The following is a 14,315-nucleotide window of genomic DNA, read 5'->3' on the forward strand; positions in this document are numbered from 1 at the left end:
TTGCAGAAATATCTTTTATCTATTCATATAAGTATGGGCATATATACATATATATATGAAATGCTCATAATTTAAAATTAAGTAGCTGGTCACTGAGGTAGGTTGCTGGAGAACCTGTGAGGTAGTTCTCTCTGGTTGCCTCTGAGAATCAAGTAGAAAAATACATTTCAGAAGGGCTGACATTCCTCCGGCCTGAACAGGGAATTTGATTATTGCCTACTTAAGGTGGCATCAATCCAGATTTCATCACTCTAATCCCCTTTGTACTTGGAACACTTTTCAGGTAATAGAATATGCTTTACTCAAGCAAAATGCTTATAAGGTTCTTAACCTGTGGGCTCAAGGCCAAGCCTACAAAACCAATTTGCTGTCCAATAGAGCCTTCTAGGGGGTTGGGTTTTCCCCAAGGAGTATTTGTAACAGAGACTTGGATGACAGCTATGGCAGCCAGATGCCACCTGCCACCAGAGAAGGTAACAGACAGGACCTAGTCATCAGAAAAAGTCTTCGAAAAGATAGAAGAAGCACAATCTTTTCAGTTCCCAAAACTGTTGAATCTTAAATGCCTAATTTTTCTTCAGTATGTTCTTTCATGTTGGTTCCATAATATTCTACAAGCTAATCTCTGTCATGGACACACACTGTCTGTGGGTCTTGTGAAGCTTGGCATCTTCACCCTCCAGGTTAGGGAGTTAAAAGTGTACAAAACAATTGGTAGGACAACTTGCAAGCAAGAATTTGATCCAAAGAATCTGATAGGATGCTGGCAGAAATGTGTGAAAACTCTTCATACTCTAGCAGGAAAAAAGCTGTAGAAGAATTTAACCAGCAGAGTTAATGGAAGAAGAGAGGAATTGCCATTATCCCAGTAAAATGCTCAGTTAGATTCCAAAGACATTTTATTATCAGGTAATTTTCAGAAATGCTTCTAAGTCTGAAAACAATTTTCTAAGAGCTTATAATAAAAAATGTATTGATACTAACTTTAGAAAATTATCTAGCAACTCTCAAGGTTTTGGTACTAGCTTGGCAGATATGTTTCCATTTGCTATAGCAGTCACACGCTATTGGTTAATGATCAATTACTGACAACAAAAAAGGTCTGTAAGGAAAACTGATACTAAAAACACCAAAGTTCTAATGTACAGATAATTTTGAGGACTACCTTAAGTCACAATCCCACTTAACAGCTGTTGTCATGCTTTTGCGTAACCCTTAAGTATGACTTCTGGAAGGCTTATACAACCTGCAATACTGGCCCTGCACCACCTACTCTTGGTTTTTAACTGATTGCAGTCACACAATGGTGAAATTGTTGATTTCCCTTTAGGGCTTCTCATTATAGGCTGTAGGATAAGCCCTCTTAATCATTTCGTTATTCCTCTGCAAACACAAGGCATAAATGTCTGGATGGATGGATGGATGGATAGATGGATTGTTGGTTAATGGATGGGTGAATGGATTGTTATGTTACATAAATGAGAAGGTGAAACAACTTTTTGAGGTATTGGGTCTTCCTTTCTAATGTCTTTGAAATTGCTTTACTAGTCTAGAAAAATAAGATCCATGTTATGGTCTTTCCTACAAAGGCACAGTGGAATCATTGGAAAACTACAGAGAAGATACCAACATTTCTGCTAGTGATTTGTGCCATTGAAATCAAGCAAACACAGATTCCTGAAAGGCAACGTTAATGAGTGGGATTTTAGAACAATATTTTTAACTGAGTTTTGTGAGATTATACTAGATTATTGAGAAAAAAGTTGAAAATATATAAACACTGCTACATAGAATATTCAGGGACTCCTTGCCAAAGAGATGAAACTCTACAAGATGCTTCTCTTGCTTCTAGCAACCACCTTCCCACGGGTGTCCCTGGGAAACAGAGCAACTCCAATGTGTTAAATTGCCCCAAAGGGATTCGTGTGTCTACTTCAGCAATTTCATTTACCACTAGATGATTTGAAAACATAATCCTTACTTTGTTAACAGAGATTTCTTTGAATAGTGTAATTAACCACCCCCAAAATTGTGATTGTAACCAACCATTAAGTTCAGGGAAGACAGTGACTAGCTTAGTTTTTTTTCCCCAAATTAACGTATATGTATATTTACTAACATGCCCAAAGTTGCCTGTGATCTGCCCTCCGGTCATACCTGTCTCCCAGAACTTTTTACCTGACAGGATCCTATTTGCTCAAGACATTATCCCTTCTGCTCTGGAGAGACACTAAATTGAGATTATAGATTAATGAATTGCACCCACCTGGTAAAATCTGTATTTTAATGAGAGATTTCTAGAACAGTGCCTAAATCTCCATGTTTTCCCAGTTTAGGAACCTCTGACAACATTCAGAGCCCCATCGAACACACGCTTGGACCAGGGGATGCCAGCCATCTTTTATACCTGACCACAGAGATGGCTGCTCAGTAGCCTCTGAATGAAAATAGCTTCACTGCTTTTTTAAAAATAAACAATATGCTTTTTATAATTATATAAATAATATGCTTATTGTTATTATAAAACATGTTCACTGATATATTAATATCCTTTTCTATACCTCTCAATGCATATGTACATGTCTGTTTAACTTTACACACTAGGGTTTCTTTTTTACATGCTGTATGTAGTTGTAGGCACATTTTAAAAGGTTTTGCCTTTTTTGTTTTGCTTTGTTTTGGTGGCGTAAGGGAATATTGCCTCCCCCCCCCCCCCACACACACACATACCCGCAGGTAACCAGTATTAATAGTTTGGTATACATCCTTCCATTTTTTTCTCCATATTTATATAATCATAAGTAGACATTCATCTACATAAATGGAGTTGTGGCATACAATATCTTAATGTCTTTATTTGAGAATATTCCCTCATCTGCTACTTCCTACCGTTCTTCTTTACCTAGTGATTGAGTAAATTGAAACAAACCTAGGATCAAGCTGAGTGCAAAAGCAGTAGCTGAAAGGGAACTGTAACGAGGTGGGGGCGGCAAAGCCTCTCTGCCTCCCTCAGAATCCACATTATATACATTCCCTCTCAAGTCACTTGTCATCTGCTCTCAATCAAGAAAGAGAAAACCCAGAGCCACTCAACTCTGCACACCTTTACCTGGCACCTGCAGTGAGACTGATGATGTAATCGAGGCAGTGGGTTGCAAACAGGATTTGCTACTGGGAGGTCTGGGTTTGCACCCTGGTTCTGTGTGTTTAATGGCTGTGTAACCCTGATGGGTCTCCAGTTCTCATCTGTTTCCTCATCTGCAAAATGGGAATACAATAGTCAATCTCAGAGGATTGTCAGGTGGATTAAATGAGATAATACATGTGAAAGCATTCTTAAGTTACAAAGTGTGTTAGGTAGCGTGGGAAATATAAAGGAAGTGTAAATCTTACCCAAATTGATGAGATTAACACGGAATTGTTGCAGTCCTGGGGCAGCTGGCTGCTGAAGGGTAGGGCCATATACCCTCATGACCAAGGGCAGTAACTCCTCCGGATAAGAAATGTGCCCACACACAGGCTGTACCAGCTTCATCCCATTGGTGGAGTGACACCCTTCCATCCATGAAAAACCCTCAGGGAAGGCCCTTGGCCTAGATCACACCCACCAGTTAAGGCTGGGCCCACCGGAGCAGAGCAGACTCAAAATGCTACCTGTCAAAAGTGAGGTCCCTTTTATGGCAGGACTGTTCAGGAAAGCCCTTCCAGACCCCCAGGCTCAAGGGCATTCCTATAAGCAAACAATAACTACCGTAACATAAAAGCCCAAGCAAGAAAGCAGAGAGTCATGCTGGTGAGGATATGGTTGAATGTGCACAATTACAAAAATAACTATAAACATTTTACTACACATATCCTCAGACCTACTGCTTTCACTGCTAAGAGTTAACAGCTTCATTGAGATATAATTCGTATACCATAAAATTCACCCATTTAAAACGTACAATTCAGTGGTTTGTAGTATATTCATAGAGTTGTGTAACCATCACCACAATCTAATTTTAGAATATTTTTATCACCCCAAAAAGAAACCCTGAGTCCACTGTCACTTAGGAATTTAACCAATGAACATATTCACAAAAACTTTTTTGACAAGGTATATACACAAAGACGTTCATTGTGGGGAGATATTGATATAAGACTTAAAAAAAAACATACAAAGTATGCCTTATTTGGGACTTCTTAAATAAATTATGATGCTTCTGTATAATGAACTACTGGGAAGATATTAAAACAAATGAGGTAGACCTATATATGTTGATATGGAAAATTATGTAAGAATTGTGTTTATAATATACCTTTTAAAAATTATTTCAAAATATTTATAACATTCATAAAAATAAAATTCTAGAAGGAATTACAAGGAACTGATGTCAGCGGTTACTTTTAGGAAGAGGAGCAGGACTGATGAGTGCACAGGGAGCTTTCATTCTTCATCTCATGCCTTCTTGTATTGTTTGATTTTTCTAGGTACATGTTCATAATCCCTTCTATGGAAACCTTGAGGCCAGATGTAGTTTGGAATTCTACATTTTTTTATTTTAAAAGATCATATCTGTATTACACATATTACATAAAATCTTCAGTGGAGTCTAGAGCAACATACCCTATTTAAACGTGTTAATATTTCTGCAGTGAAGTGTATGATTATTCACACTAACTGGAATTTTTTTGAAGACTGTGAATCTTATAATTGGATGAGATTGAGTCAGATTTGTCCACCAAATTGGTTTTCAGGGTTTTTTGGAATTCAGAATTTCAGTTAAGGGGTTGTGGACTTACATTAGCACTAATTGATTTTTCTTATAATAACAGGGTGTGTGTGAGTGATGAAATAATGGACCACTTTTGTCTTTATATGTTACTTTCTCTTATTCCTTACTTATCTGCATGCTTTTTACTCCCCAGAAGCAGCTGAGAGTAATATGCTCAGAGGACTAAGGAGAATAAACTCACTAGGACAGTGTCAGTCCCTAAATGACAACTAAAGGCAGTCTGCAATCTAACAAAAGGCAATAAGGTCTAACTTCTCCTGGTTGCTAATAGTTTGGGTCCATCTGTTATTGCTTTGCAAAGTAGGTGAAGCAGGGTGAAGAGCTCTCCTTGCTGAAATCAGCCGCATACTAGAAGAGACTCAGAGGGGAGAACTGTGCCCAGCAGGCCTTCAAACTATGACTAGTTAGTGCTGTGGAAACCAGCCAGAGGACCGTGAGACAGCTCATGACCAAAGTCTAACAATATGGTACACATTCGGGCTTTTCCTTCTCGGTTTTCACAGAATGGCACATTTGCTATTCACAAGTGGCACACACCTCTGAATGAAACCCCTGGTCCTGTCCCTAATAGCATGACACTGTGGCTTTATTCCAGGCGCTTTGGGTAACTGTTCTTGTTAGTGTCTCACTGTCAAAGATTCTGGTACAGGTGGCAGGAAGAACAGATTTCTCATTTTTATTTCCACGCTGCTGCTCTGGTTCATGTCTGCGCAGATGGGTCTATATTGGTTGCTCATGGTAGAGTTTGAATTGGGGCAAGGTGTTAATACCAAAATGAAACAGATGAGAGAGGTAGTTTCAGTTTTGCCATCGGCCAAAAGTAGACTTTATGAAATATTCCCAGACACTGTATTATACAGTTTTGGGGCTTTGTGATACAATGACCAAAATCGCCCACAAGTGTCCCTAAGGAGCTCATTCTGGATTACCAGGAAATAAGTCAGCTGGGACTTGGGAAGGGGGCTTTACCTCCCTTGTCTCTCACCAAAACTCCCCTTCCCCAGGGACCGGTGGCTTCTTTCCCTCTGGCAGAAGGTCTGTAACTTCTCATGGGCTCCTAAGTCCAAGTGCTAGGCTGCCAACATTCCCGGACCAGTCCTATCCATAATTAGCACCCCAAGTTCAGACTTCCTAGTGCCAGACAACCTATCCATTGCTCCATCAACAAGTCTACTTTCTCACGGTCACCCTCTACAAAGGGAACCCATGATAGAGTTAGGGCCCCTCCTCCAGAATGTTGCATATCCAGCAGGCCTCTCTGGGGGTCATGATAGGATGGAGAATCTGTGCTCTCGCTCTCTCTCTCTAAGATTCCCCTTTCCACAATAAAGCCTACTTTAACCGCGTGCCATGTGACGTTGTGGGATTTGTCCTGACCCATGGCACTTGAGAGGTTTGGGGTATAGAGAAACACTTCCCATTTTAAAACTTTAAAACTCTTTATAGAAATTTTGGTTTGAAAATGTCTGTTTGAACCGTAGATGATGAATCTCCTTATCACCTTTGAAAGAGAAAAAAAAGCTTTTCTAATAGGTTTAGGTTATTGTCCCAGTTTCACTTTGGGACCAGCACATTCTGTCTGTTTGCCTGTGCAGGTGGCCAGCCATGAATTAAAGTTACCAATGTCTTCCATATACCTTGGCTAGATGAATACCACGACAGTGCCCAACACAATTCCCATGGCAGCCTCTACTAGTGCAGACGCCAATGGAAAAGCTATGCAGGTGAGGATTTTACTGATTCCTAACCTTCTCTTAAGTCTCAAACCCTTTTCCAGAGGAGCCTTCTGCTCCAGTCTAGAAAACTTTTCCTGATGCTTTTCCCCAGGAGCACTGAGGTCATAGATGAGATCCCTGATGTATGGAGAGTATAAGTCACTTGCATGATGAGAAGAAGCAGAGCCCTTCCATCCCAGGGATGTCCGACTCCAGAACCCAAATCTCTTCACACCACACTGCCTTGCTCTGTGCCTGGTCTAAGGATAGCTCTTGTGCTTGCTGCTCTGGACAGTGGTTTTCATGGCCTTGTTAAGTATTCAGCAAATCATAAAGGAAACCTTAACATAAAGCAAATAAAAGCATAGCTGTTTGGGTTGAACTGGGCAAATAGGGCTCACATTTTATCTGGCTTACCTCTAGCCCCCTCCCCTCGCCCCCTGGGTGGTCTTGTAAACCCCACACCTCGGCCCCTCTTCTGCAGGGAATCCCAGCCCAACCTTATAGTCTTACATTCCTCCCTTCCCTCAACTCTCAGTTATTCTGCATTTCCACCTCTTGTTCCTCCTTTACCTCCTACCTCAGCAGAATTCCTTCTTCCTCCAAAGACAGACCCTCTAACAGGCTTACCATCCTATACCCTCCTTCCTCCTCTGAGAGTCCATTCTATCAATTATCCCTATCTTCAGATCTTTCTTCTGGTTCATCAGCCTCCTCTTACAAATATATTCAACTTGCCCAGATCTATTAAAAAACAAATCAAACAACAATTGACTTCTGCCCTCAAAGTCCCAGAGATTGATCCACAAATAAGCTCATTTTTCCTTAGGAGCTTCAGCTTCAAGCCCTGCTGTAGAATGTTGGCCGTTACATGGGAACACACTTGGAAATTCCTTGGCATAAACTGGAGGTAAGAAGGAGAGTTTTTCCATAAGATAGAGCTTAATCCTTACCCTGGGCATTCCCGAGTTTGGTTAGCTCCCTGTGGGCAGTGCCCCAGGCTTTTTTTCCATTAACCTGGGAGGAGGAAGAGTCCGGGGTCAAAGAGGAAGGAGAGACAGTGTGTGCCTAGCAGCCTCCTCCCAGGAGAGGAGACCCAGGGCTGCCTCTCACCTCTCCAACCTCCCTTTGATGGGGGCAAGAGAGCATCTAGAATTGAACTTGTCACTAGGAAAGCCCTTCTCATTGAAATGTCCTCACAATGAAAGCAGTAACCAATAAAATATCCTTAGCCTTTGGCCTATTTTGGTAGCAACAGTCTTTCCTTTTAGAGGGGAATGGGGACAAGGAGAACTCTGGATTTCCCTTAGCCCATAGAACATCCTTTCTTTCTGAACCTTTAGCCATCTCTACTGCAGGTTTCTTGGGCTGGCTTCCCCCAGTTAATTACATAATGCCCACACAAGGATCTCAGAGCCTGAAAGATCCCACCCCACTCTTAGACCACACGATGGAGTAGCTAAACTGCACTGCTAAAAATCTGAAAACAAGACTCCAAGAACTTGTTTCATAATCAGCTTGTCTGCATTATATCCTGAGCTATTCTCAGGATTTGGGAATGTCTACATAGCATACCAGCAGTGGAGGCTGCTCACCTTCTCTGAAAAAACAGGTGAACTAGCAGATGATGGTCAGTGGGTTCCCTTAACCTTGTTAAGCCTCAAGACCAGAAGCAAGTATAAAAGGAATGTCTTCCACCCCTTCAAACAAGAGAGAGACTGTAGCCGATAATACCTACTCACACAGTTAGACAGGGGGGATCTTTCTATACCACCATCACTACCATCCCTCAACCAAGAAGCAGGCCAAGTTCACAGCACTGTACCTTTTACTGAGGGCCTTCCTTCCTGAAGCCACCCTCACCAGTGAGAGGGTAACCCTAACCTTCCTGTTCATTTTTCCTATTAAAGGTAGCTGAAAATTTTATGCAATGTCACATAAGGGGATTGAGCCCTGGGGTCCCATTTTAATATGGGTGGAGTTTAAGGGCTTCCATTCCCTGGAGAATCTAAACTTCCATTTGATTTTTCTGTTTTTTAAGTTTTAAAGACTGACAGTGTGTTTGATAGGTTGATTTTTTGTCTGTCTCTAATCAAATCAGATCTATGGCTGACTCCCAGATCCACTTCATCAGCCCATTTTTACCCACAAAAAGTGTAGAATTCACTATACTGTACTTCCTAGACAAAGATAGAAATTGTTTCTTTCCTTTGCCCTTTCCTTTGCACAAAGGCAAAGGTAAGCACAGGCTTACCATCCTATACTCTCCTTTCTCCTCTGAGAGTCCATTCCATCAATTATCCCTATCTTCAGATCTTTCTTCTGGCTCATCAACCTCCTCTTACAAATATATTCAACTTGCCTAGATCTATTAAAAAACAAATAAAAAATCAATTGACTTTAAAATTTCTCAGGTGAGCACCTGAATAGAGTTTTTCACTGCCTATTAGAGGATCATAGAGTTAATAGACTAGTTACAACCACCATTTTTTAATTGAGTAGAATACATTAGTGTAAAAAATATGAAAATGTTATACACATAAGGGAAACGATTTGTTTCTTAAATATCTGTGTGTGTATGTGTGTACATGTGCACATGTTGCATAAGTGAGTGTACTGATAAAATGTAAAATGTGCATCTGACATTGAATTACGGCCAAAAACATTTGAGGAAACACTGCCCTGAAGTGTCTACATCCTATATCCAGGTCAAGTGCAATCCCAGTAAATTTATCTCATACACAACATAGCGTGATACATATCCTTCTTCTTCAGCCCTAACAAGCATCATCAACTTTTTTTTTAAAGATTTTTATTTATTTATTTGAGAGAGAGGGAGAGAGAGAGAGGGAGAGCAGGCAGAGGGAGAAGAAGACTCCCTGTTGAGCAGGGAGCCCGACACGGGGCTCAATCCCAGGATGCTGGGATCATGACCTGAGCCGAACGAAGGCAGACACTTAACTGACTGAGCCACCCAGGTGCCCCAAGCATCATGAACTTAAATCCATTCTGGAACAAGTTTCAGAAGAAGTAACTTTTTCATGTGAATAATTTCATAAAAGGACAGGCTACTTAGAAATTTGGTTCTTGTGTTGTCACTTAAATTTTTTCTTCTTTTAAACAGACTTCATCAAAATAAAAATTTAAATGTCATGATACATTTTGCCAGAATATATTTTCATATCATCAAAATCATCTGTTTCAGAAAAGGCATAGCCTATGTGGAATGGATCACAGGAGTTCTAGACTAGATAAAATCCTATGAAATTCCATAAACAAGGCTGGATGCCGCTGGAACTATGCAGGCCTGTGACGGTGACCCATGATTCCTGCATGCTCCTTTTTCCAGAGAGCTTACAAGAGGGACAGCGAGGTACCTATTCCAGATCCTAGAAACAAGGGTATTAGTGGTAGAAGAACCTCCTTTCCAATGATTATGGCCTTTTGAAATCCACACAGGGAAAAGGCCATAATGATGCATCATAAATCTTTCACTTGTTTACTTTTCTGAGGTGTGCATTTTTCAACCAAGACATGTTTAGATTACAAGAGACCTCTCGATCCAGCACAGCATACATTGTCTCCTCATTTCCTCCTCCACCTACTCACCCAATCCCATACTCGTCTAGGCCATATGACAGACGAGAGTGGTGGGAACCTCAGTGGAGAGCTGGGATTATCAACCTGTCATATATCCTTTCCTTCCCTTTTGCCCTGGGAGGCATTTGTATCCAGGGCCCTGTTCCACTCCATGTCTCTTCACCTTGTGAAGCCTCCCAGCCCTGGAAACTCTGCCCAGTGGGCTTCCATCTGCTTGCTCTCCTATGTAGATAGTTGGGGCCGCTAGGCCTGAGCCTAGACCCTGAGGACCTCCACCACCTGTAGCCACCTGACCCTCGGCAGGACACTTGGAGCACAGGGACCTCATTTCCCAGGGTGGTTGACAGGATTCAACAGAAGGGCACCAGTGGCATCATGCAGAAGGCAGGTGTGAAGAACGACAACCACAGGCTCCCTCCTGCCTGCCAGCAGCACTCTGGCCTGCCCTGTGTGTGGGGGGGGGGGGGGGGGGAGGTGGCAGTGAGCCTGTGTGCCTCCAGCTGCCGAGAAGGTTTGACCACTGCTGAGAACAGGCCTGCCCCCATGGTCACTGCTGTAGGACCGACTGAACCAGTGTGGCTGGGTTCATGAGCCACCTGTTAATGTCACTTGAAAGCCCTTGAAGGCCTTCCTGAGCCAAAATAACTCCCCTACCCGCCTGCTGATTCCCAGCGTTAGTCACACTCACTGTTCGAGGGATGTCTGAGGTGCATTATGGGAGGTACGGCATGATGGACCTGTTAGTAACGGATTAGCCACAGGGTAGGTGAGTAAGGAGAAGGTTATGTAATTCACAGTCAAAACGCTTTGATGGCTTCCCTTGCACTGATAATAAAACACATCATTCTTAATGTGGTTTCCATGATCCGCCCTGCCAGGCTTTCCCAAAGCTCCTTGAGCCAGGATTACCACACTTAGGCCAACACAGCCTTCTTCACTTCCTTGAAAGGATGCGTCTTCTCTCTCCCTCAAGGCCTTTGCACACATCACCTGCATAAATCAGGATTCTCTAGAAAACCAGAACCAGGATGAGTACATGGATGTATGTGTATGTATATATGTATGTGAATAATATATATATTCACACATATATCCATATATACACATACATATACACATACATGTGCATATATACATATATGCACATATACATACACACACACACATATATACACACACAGAAAGGTATTTATTTTAAAGAATTGGCTCACATAATTGTGGGCACTGACAAGTCCAAAATCTAGGGCAGGCCAGCAGGCTAGAAAGTCAGGTAGGATTTCTATGGTACAGTTTTGAGACAGAATAGTTCCTTCTTCTCTGAATAAGCTCAGTTTTTGCTCTTAAGGCCTTCAGGTGATTTGGAGGCTTGCCCACATTGTCAAAGGTGATCTCCGTTCCTTAAAGCCAACTGATTGCATCTGTTAATCACATCTACAAAATACCTTCACAACAGCATTAGACTAGTGTTTGACCAAGCTACTGGGTACCATAGCCTAGTCCAGCTGATGCACAAATGTAACGTCATACCGACTCCCTGCTGGGATTTCCCCTCCCACGGTCCCTCCCCTGACTACAGCCTTCTCGCCTCTTAGATGTCAGCGTAAATATCACTTCTGCAGGAAGCCAGCCCTGTCCCCTCACCTTATGTAGGTACCACAGTTGTTCTTCTTTTTTCCTCTGTTGCCCTGCCCCGATTCTAAGCCCACCTTTGTGTCTGCTTATGTCCTCACTGTCTCTCCCTCCTGGATCTACGCTCTGTCCGGGCAGGGCCGTGGAGGTTCCGGCGGCCCCTGCAGAGCCCAGAGACCATCTTTGGGTACAGGAGGAAAAGGCTCCCTTCCTCCAGGTGGCTGTGCCTGGGGAGTGAAGTGGGGCCTGGACTTCACCCCACTGCCTGGAAGCCCTTGTTCAGGAGTCAATCTGTACAGCCACGCAGGATGGGAGACAGTGAGTGCTGTCAACAGGGGACAGGGCCAATGAGTGTCCCTGACTCAGCTGAGCAGAGACCAGGTGCTGGGATGCTTAGATTTCATCCCGGAGAGGACCATAGGCAAAGGGGGGAGGTTGGGAATAAGGAAGCCAGACTCAGGATTGGGGGGGGGGGGACTCAGGCAGTGGGAATGCCTTCACCATAGTAGGGGGTAGGCACAGAGGAGAAGCCTCCAGCGTGAGAGGAAGAGGTCAGTGAGGAACACCCGTTCACAGGAAAAGGAGGACAGGGTGGGGACATCAGTGGCAGTTGGCAAGGACATAGAAACATATACCATCAGAATTAGAATAGGCCCCAGGGAAGCTCTAACCCAGAGACTCTCAATGGCAAGCCCCACCCACCAAGGGGACACATTAAATCTCCAGGGAGGGGCATGTGTACCTGAAAAAGCATTGACTCATTATTAGAGTACTCTAAGTTTATATTTTGGGAAAAGCTTTTTAAAGCCTATTACCTTCTGAATTTGAAGTACAGAAGATAGACCTCTGGCACTGGCCTGACTAGAAGTGTAATCAAAAAGCAAGAAGTTTCCAAACCTTCCATATCTTTTAAAAGCTCAGTTCCTGCTCTGGATAATCCCTGAAACTTTGGCCAGCTTTGCCAGCCCCACCCACACTATCCCCGGGGCATCTGCATGCTGGGCCTGATTGTCTCCTGACATTTGGCAAGTGGGGCCAGCTTCTGAATTGCTACCTGGGCCTACCCTCCTCCAGAATAGGGCTCCTTCAGGGCCCAGGTGGTTCCCACAAGAGAAACCAAGCTCTGCTGCAGAGTTCAAAGCTGCCCGTGAATTGGTCACAGGGGACAGTTGAAAACGTCACCCTCTTAAAAAGAATGAGCCCAGGCAGGCAGTGATTTAGAAGAGGCCAGAGACTGTCAGCCAGGACTGACACATGGTTAATCAATGGTGTTATTTATTCGACAGACTTTCTCGGAGCCCCCGCGTGGATCAGTGGCTGAGCCAGGCCAGAGGATACAGTAGTGAGCAAGACAGAGAGATCCACTCAGTGCCTTCCCAGTGGTCTGCCGGCTGGCTGCTCCAGGGATGGAAGGGAGGGGGGTCCCTTCAGATGCTTTTCTAAGCCAGGTCAGTGTGCCCACCCCCCCACGGGTTCAGTGTCTCAGAGTATGTTTATTAAAACTCCTCCCTTTTAATTTTGTCTTCTCTGCCCCCAGGACCGGGGAGAGTCAGGAATGTATCTGGGGTTGTCTGTGGTCCTCACCTAACAGACACTAGGACTGCACCTGGCACGGAGAGGGGCCTGGCCCCGACTTTGACAACGAATAACCAATTCAAATGGCCTGTGTGGATGGTCTGCAGAGGTGGCATGGGGTTCCTCCTTGTCTTGTTAATTCTCTGCAACTCCTTCAGACATGCCTTAACGTACATGAGGGCAGAGAACATATATTAGTTTAAAAGTAAATTCACAGAGGCTTCAACACCACCCCCCCAGCCTCCTGGCAGTTTATCTTCCGATATATCAACTCAGATTCACTTCTCCACACCTCCTGCCTTGCGAAAAGTGGTCGCTTTTCTTTAAAGAACTTACCAAGGGGCGCCTGGGTGGCTCAGTTGTTAAGTGTCTGCCTTTGGCTAAGGTCATGATCCCAGGGTCCTGGGATCGAGCCCCGCATTGGGCTCCCTGCTCAGCGGGAAGCCTGCTTCTCCCTCTCCCACTCCCCCTGCTTGTGTTCCCTCTCTCGCTGTGTCTCTCTCTGTCAAATAAATAAATAAAATCTTAAAAAAAAAAAAAAAAAGATTTAAAGAACTTATCAAACTCAACACCCGAAAAACAAATAATCCAGTCAAGAAATGGGCAGAAGGTATGAGAAGACATTTCTCCAAAGAAGACATACAAATGGCCAACAGACACATGAAAAAAATGCTCAACATCACTCGACATAAGCGAAATATAAATCAAAACCACAGTGAGATACCACCTCATACCAGTCAGAATGGCTAAAATTAATCACTCAGGAAACAACAGTTGTTGGTGAGGATGTGGAGAAAGGGGAACCCTCTTACACTGCTGGTGGGAATGCAAGCTGGTACAACCACTCTGGAACACAGTATGGAAGTTCCTCAAAAAGCTGAAAGTAGAGCTACCCTACAACCCAGCAATTGCACTATTGGGTATTTACCCAAAAGATACAAATGTAGTGATCCAAAGGGGCACATGCGCCCCAATGTTTATAGCAGCAATGTCCACAATAGCCAAACTATGGAAAGAGCCC

General features: G+C 43.4%; 1 protein-coding gene across 1 annotated transcript in view; it reads left to right on the plus strand.

The window, feature by feature from the left end:
* LOC144381647 (uncharacterized) overlaps window positions 1-14,099 on the plus strand; it is a 74,056-nt gene extending 59,957 nt beyond the window's left edge. Inside the window, exons 11-14 of the mRNA XM_078071169.1 lie at window positions 6,371-6,499; window positions 7,320-7,400; window positions 13,006-13,167; window positions 13,257-14,099. Coding sequence (XP_077927295.1) covers window positions 6,371-6,421 — 51 coding nt within the window. The 3' untranslated portion in view covers window positions 6,422-6,499; window positions 7,320-7,400; window positions 13,006-13,167; window positions 13,257-14,099. The remainder of the gene's footprint in view (window positions 1-6,370; window positions 6,500-7,319; window positions 7,401-13,005; window positions 13,168-13,256) is intronic.
* Window positions 14,100-14,315: the final 216 nt, after the last annotated feature.

Source organism: Halichoerus grypus, chromosome 4, assembly GCF_964656455.1.
Source record: "Halichoerus grypus chromosome 4, mHalGry1.hap1.1, whole genome shotgun sequence".
Classification (NCBI taxonomy): domain Eukaryota; kingdom Metazoa; phylum Chordata; class Mammalia; order Carnivora; family Phocidae; genus Halichoerus; species Halichoerus grypus.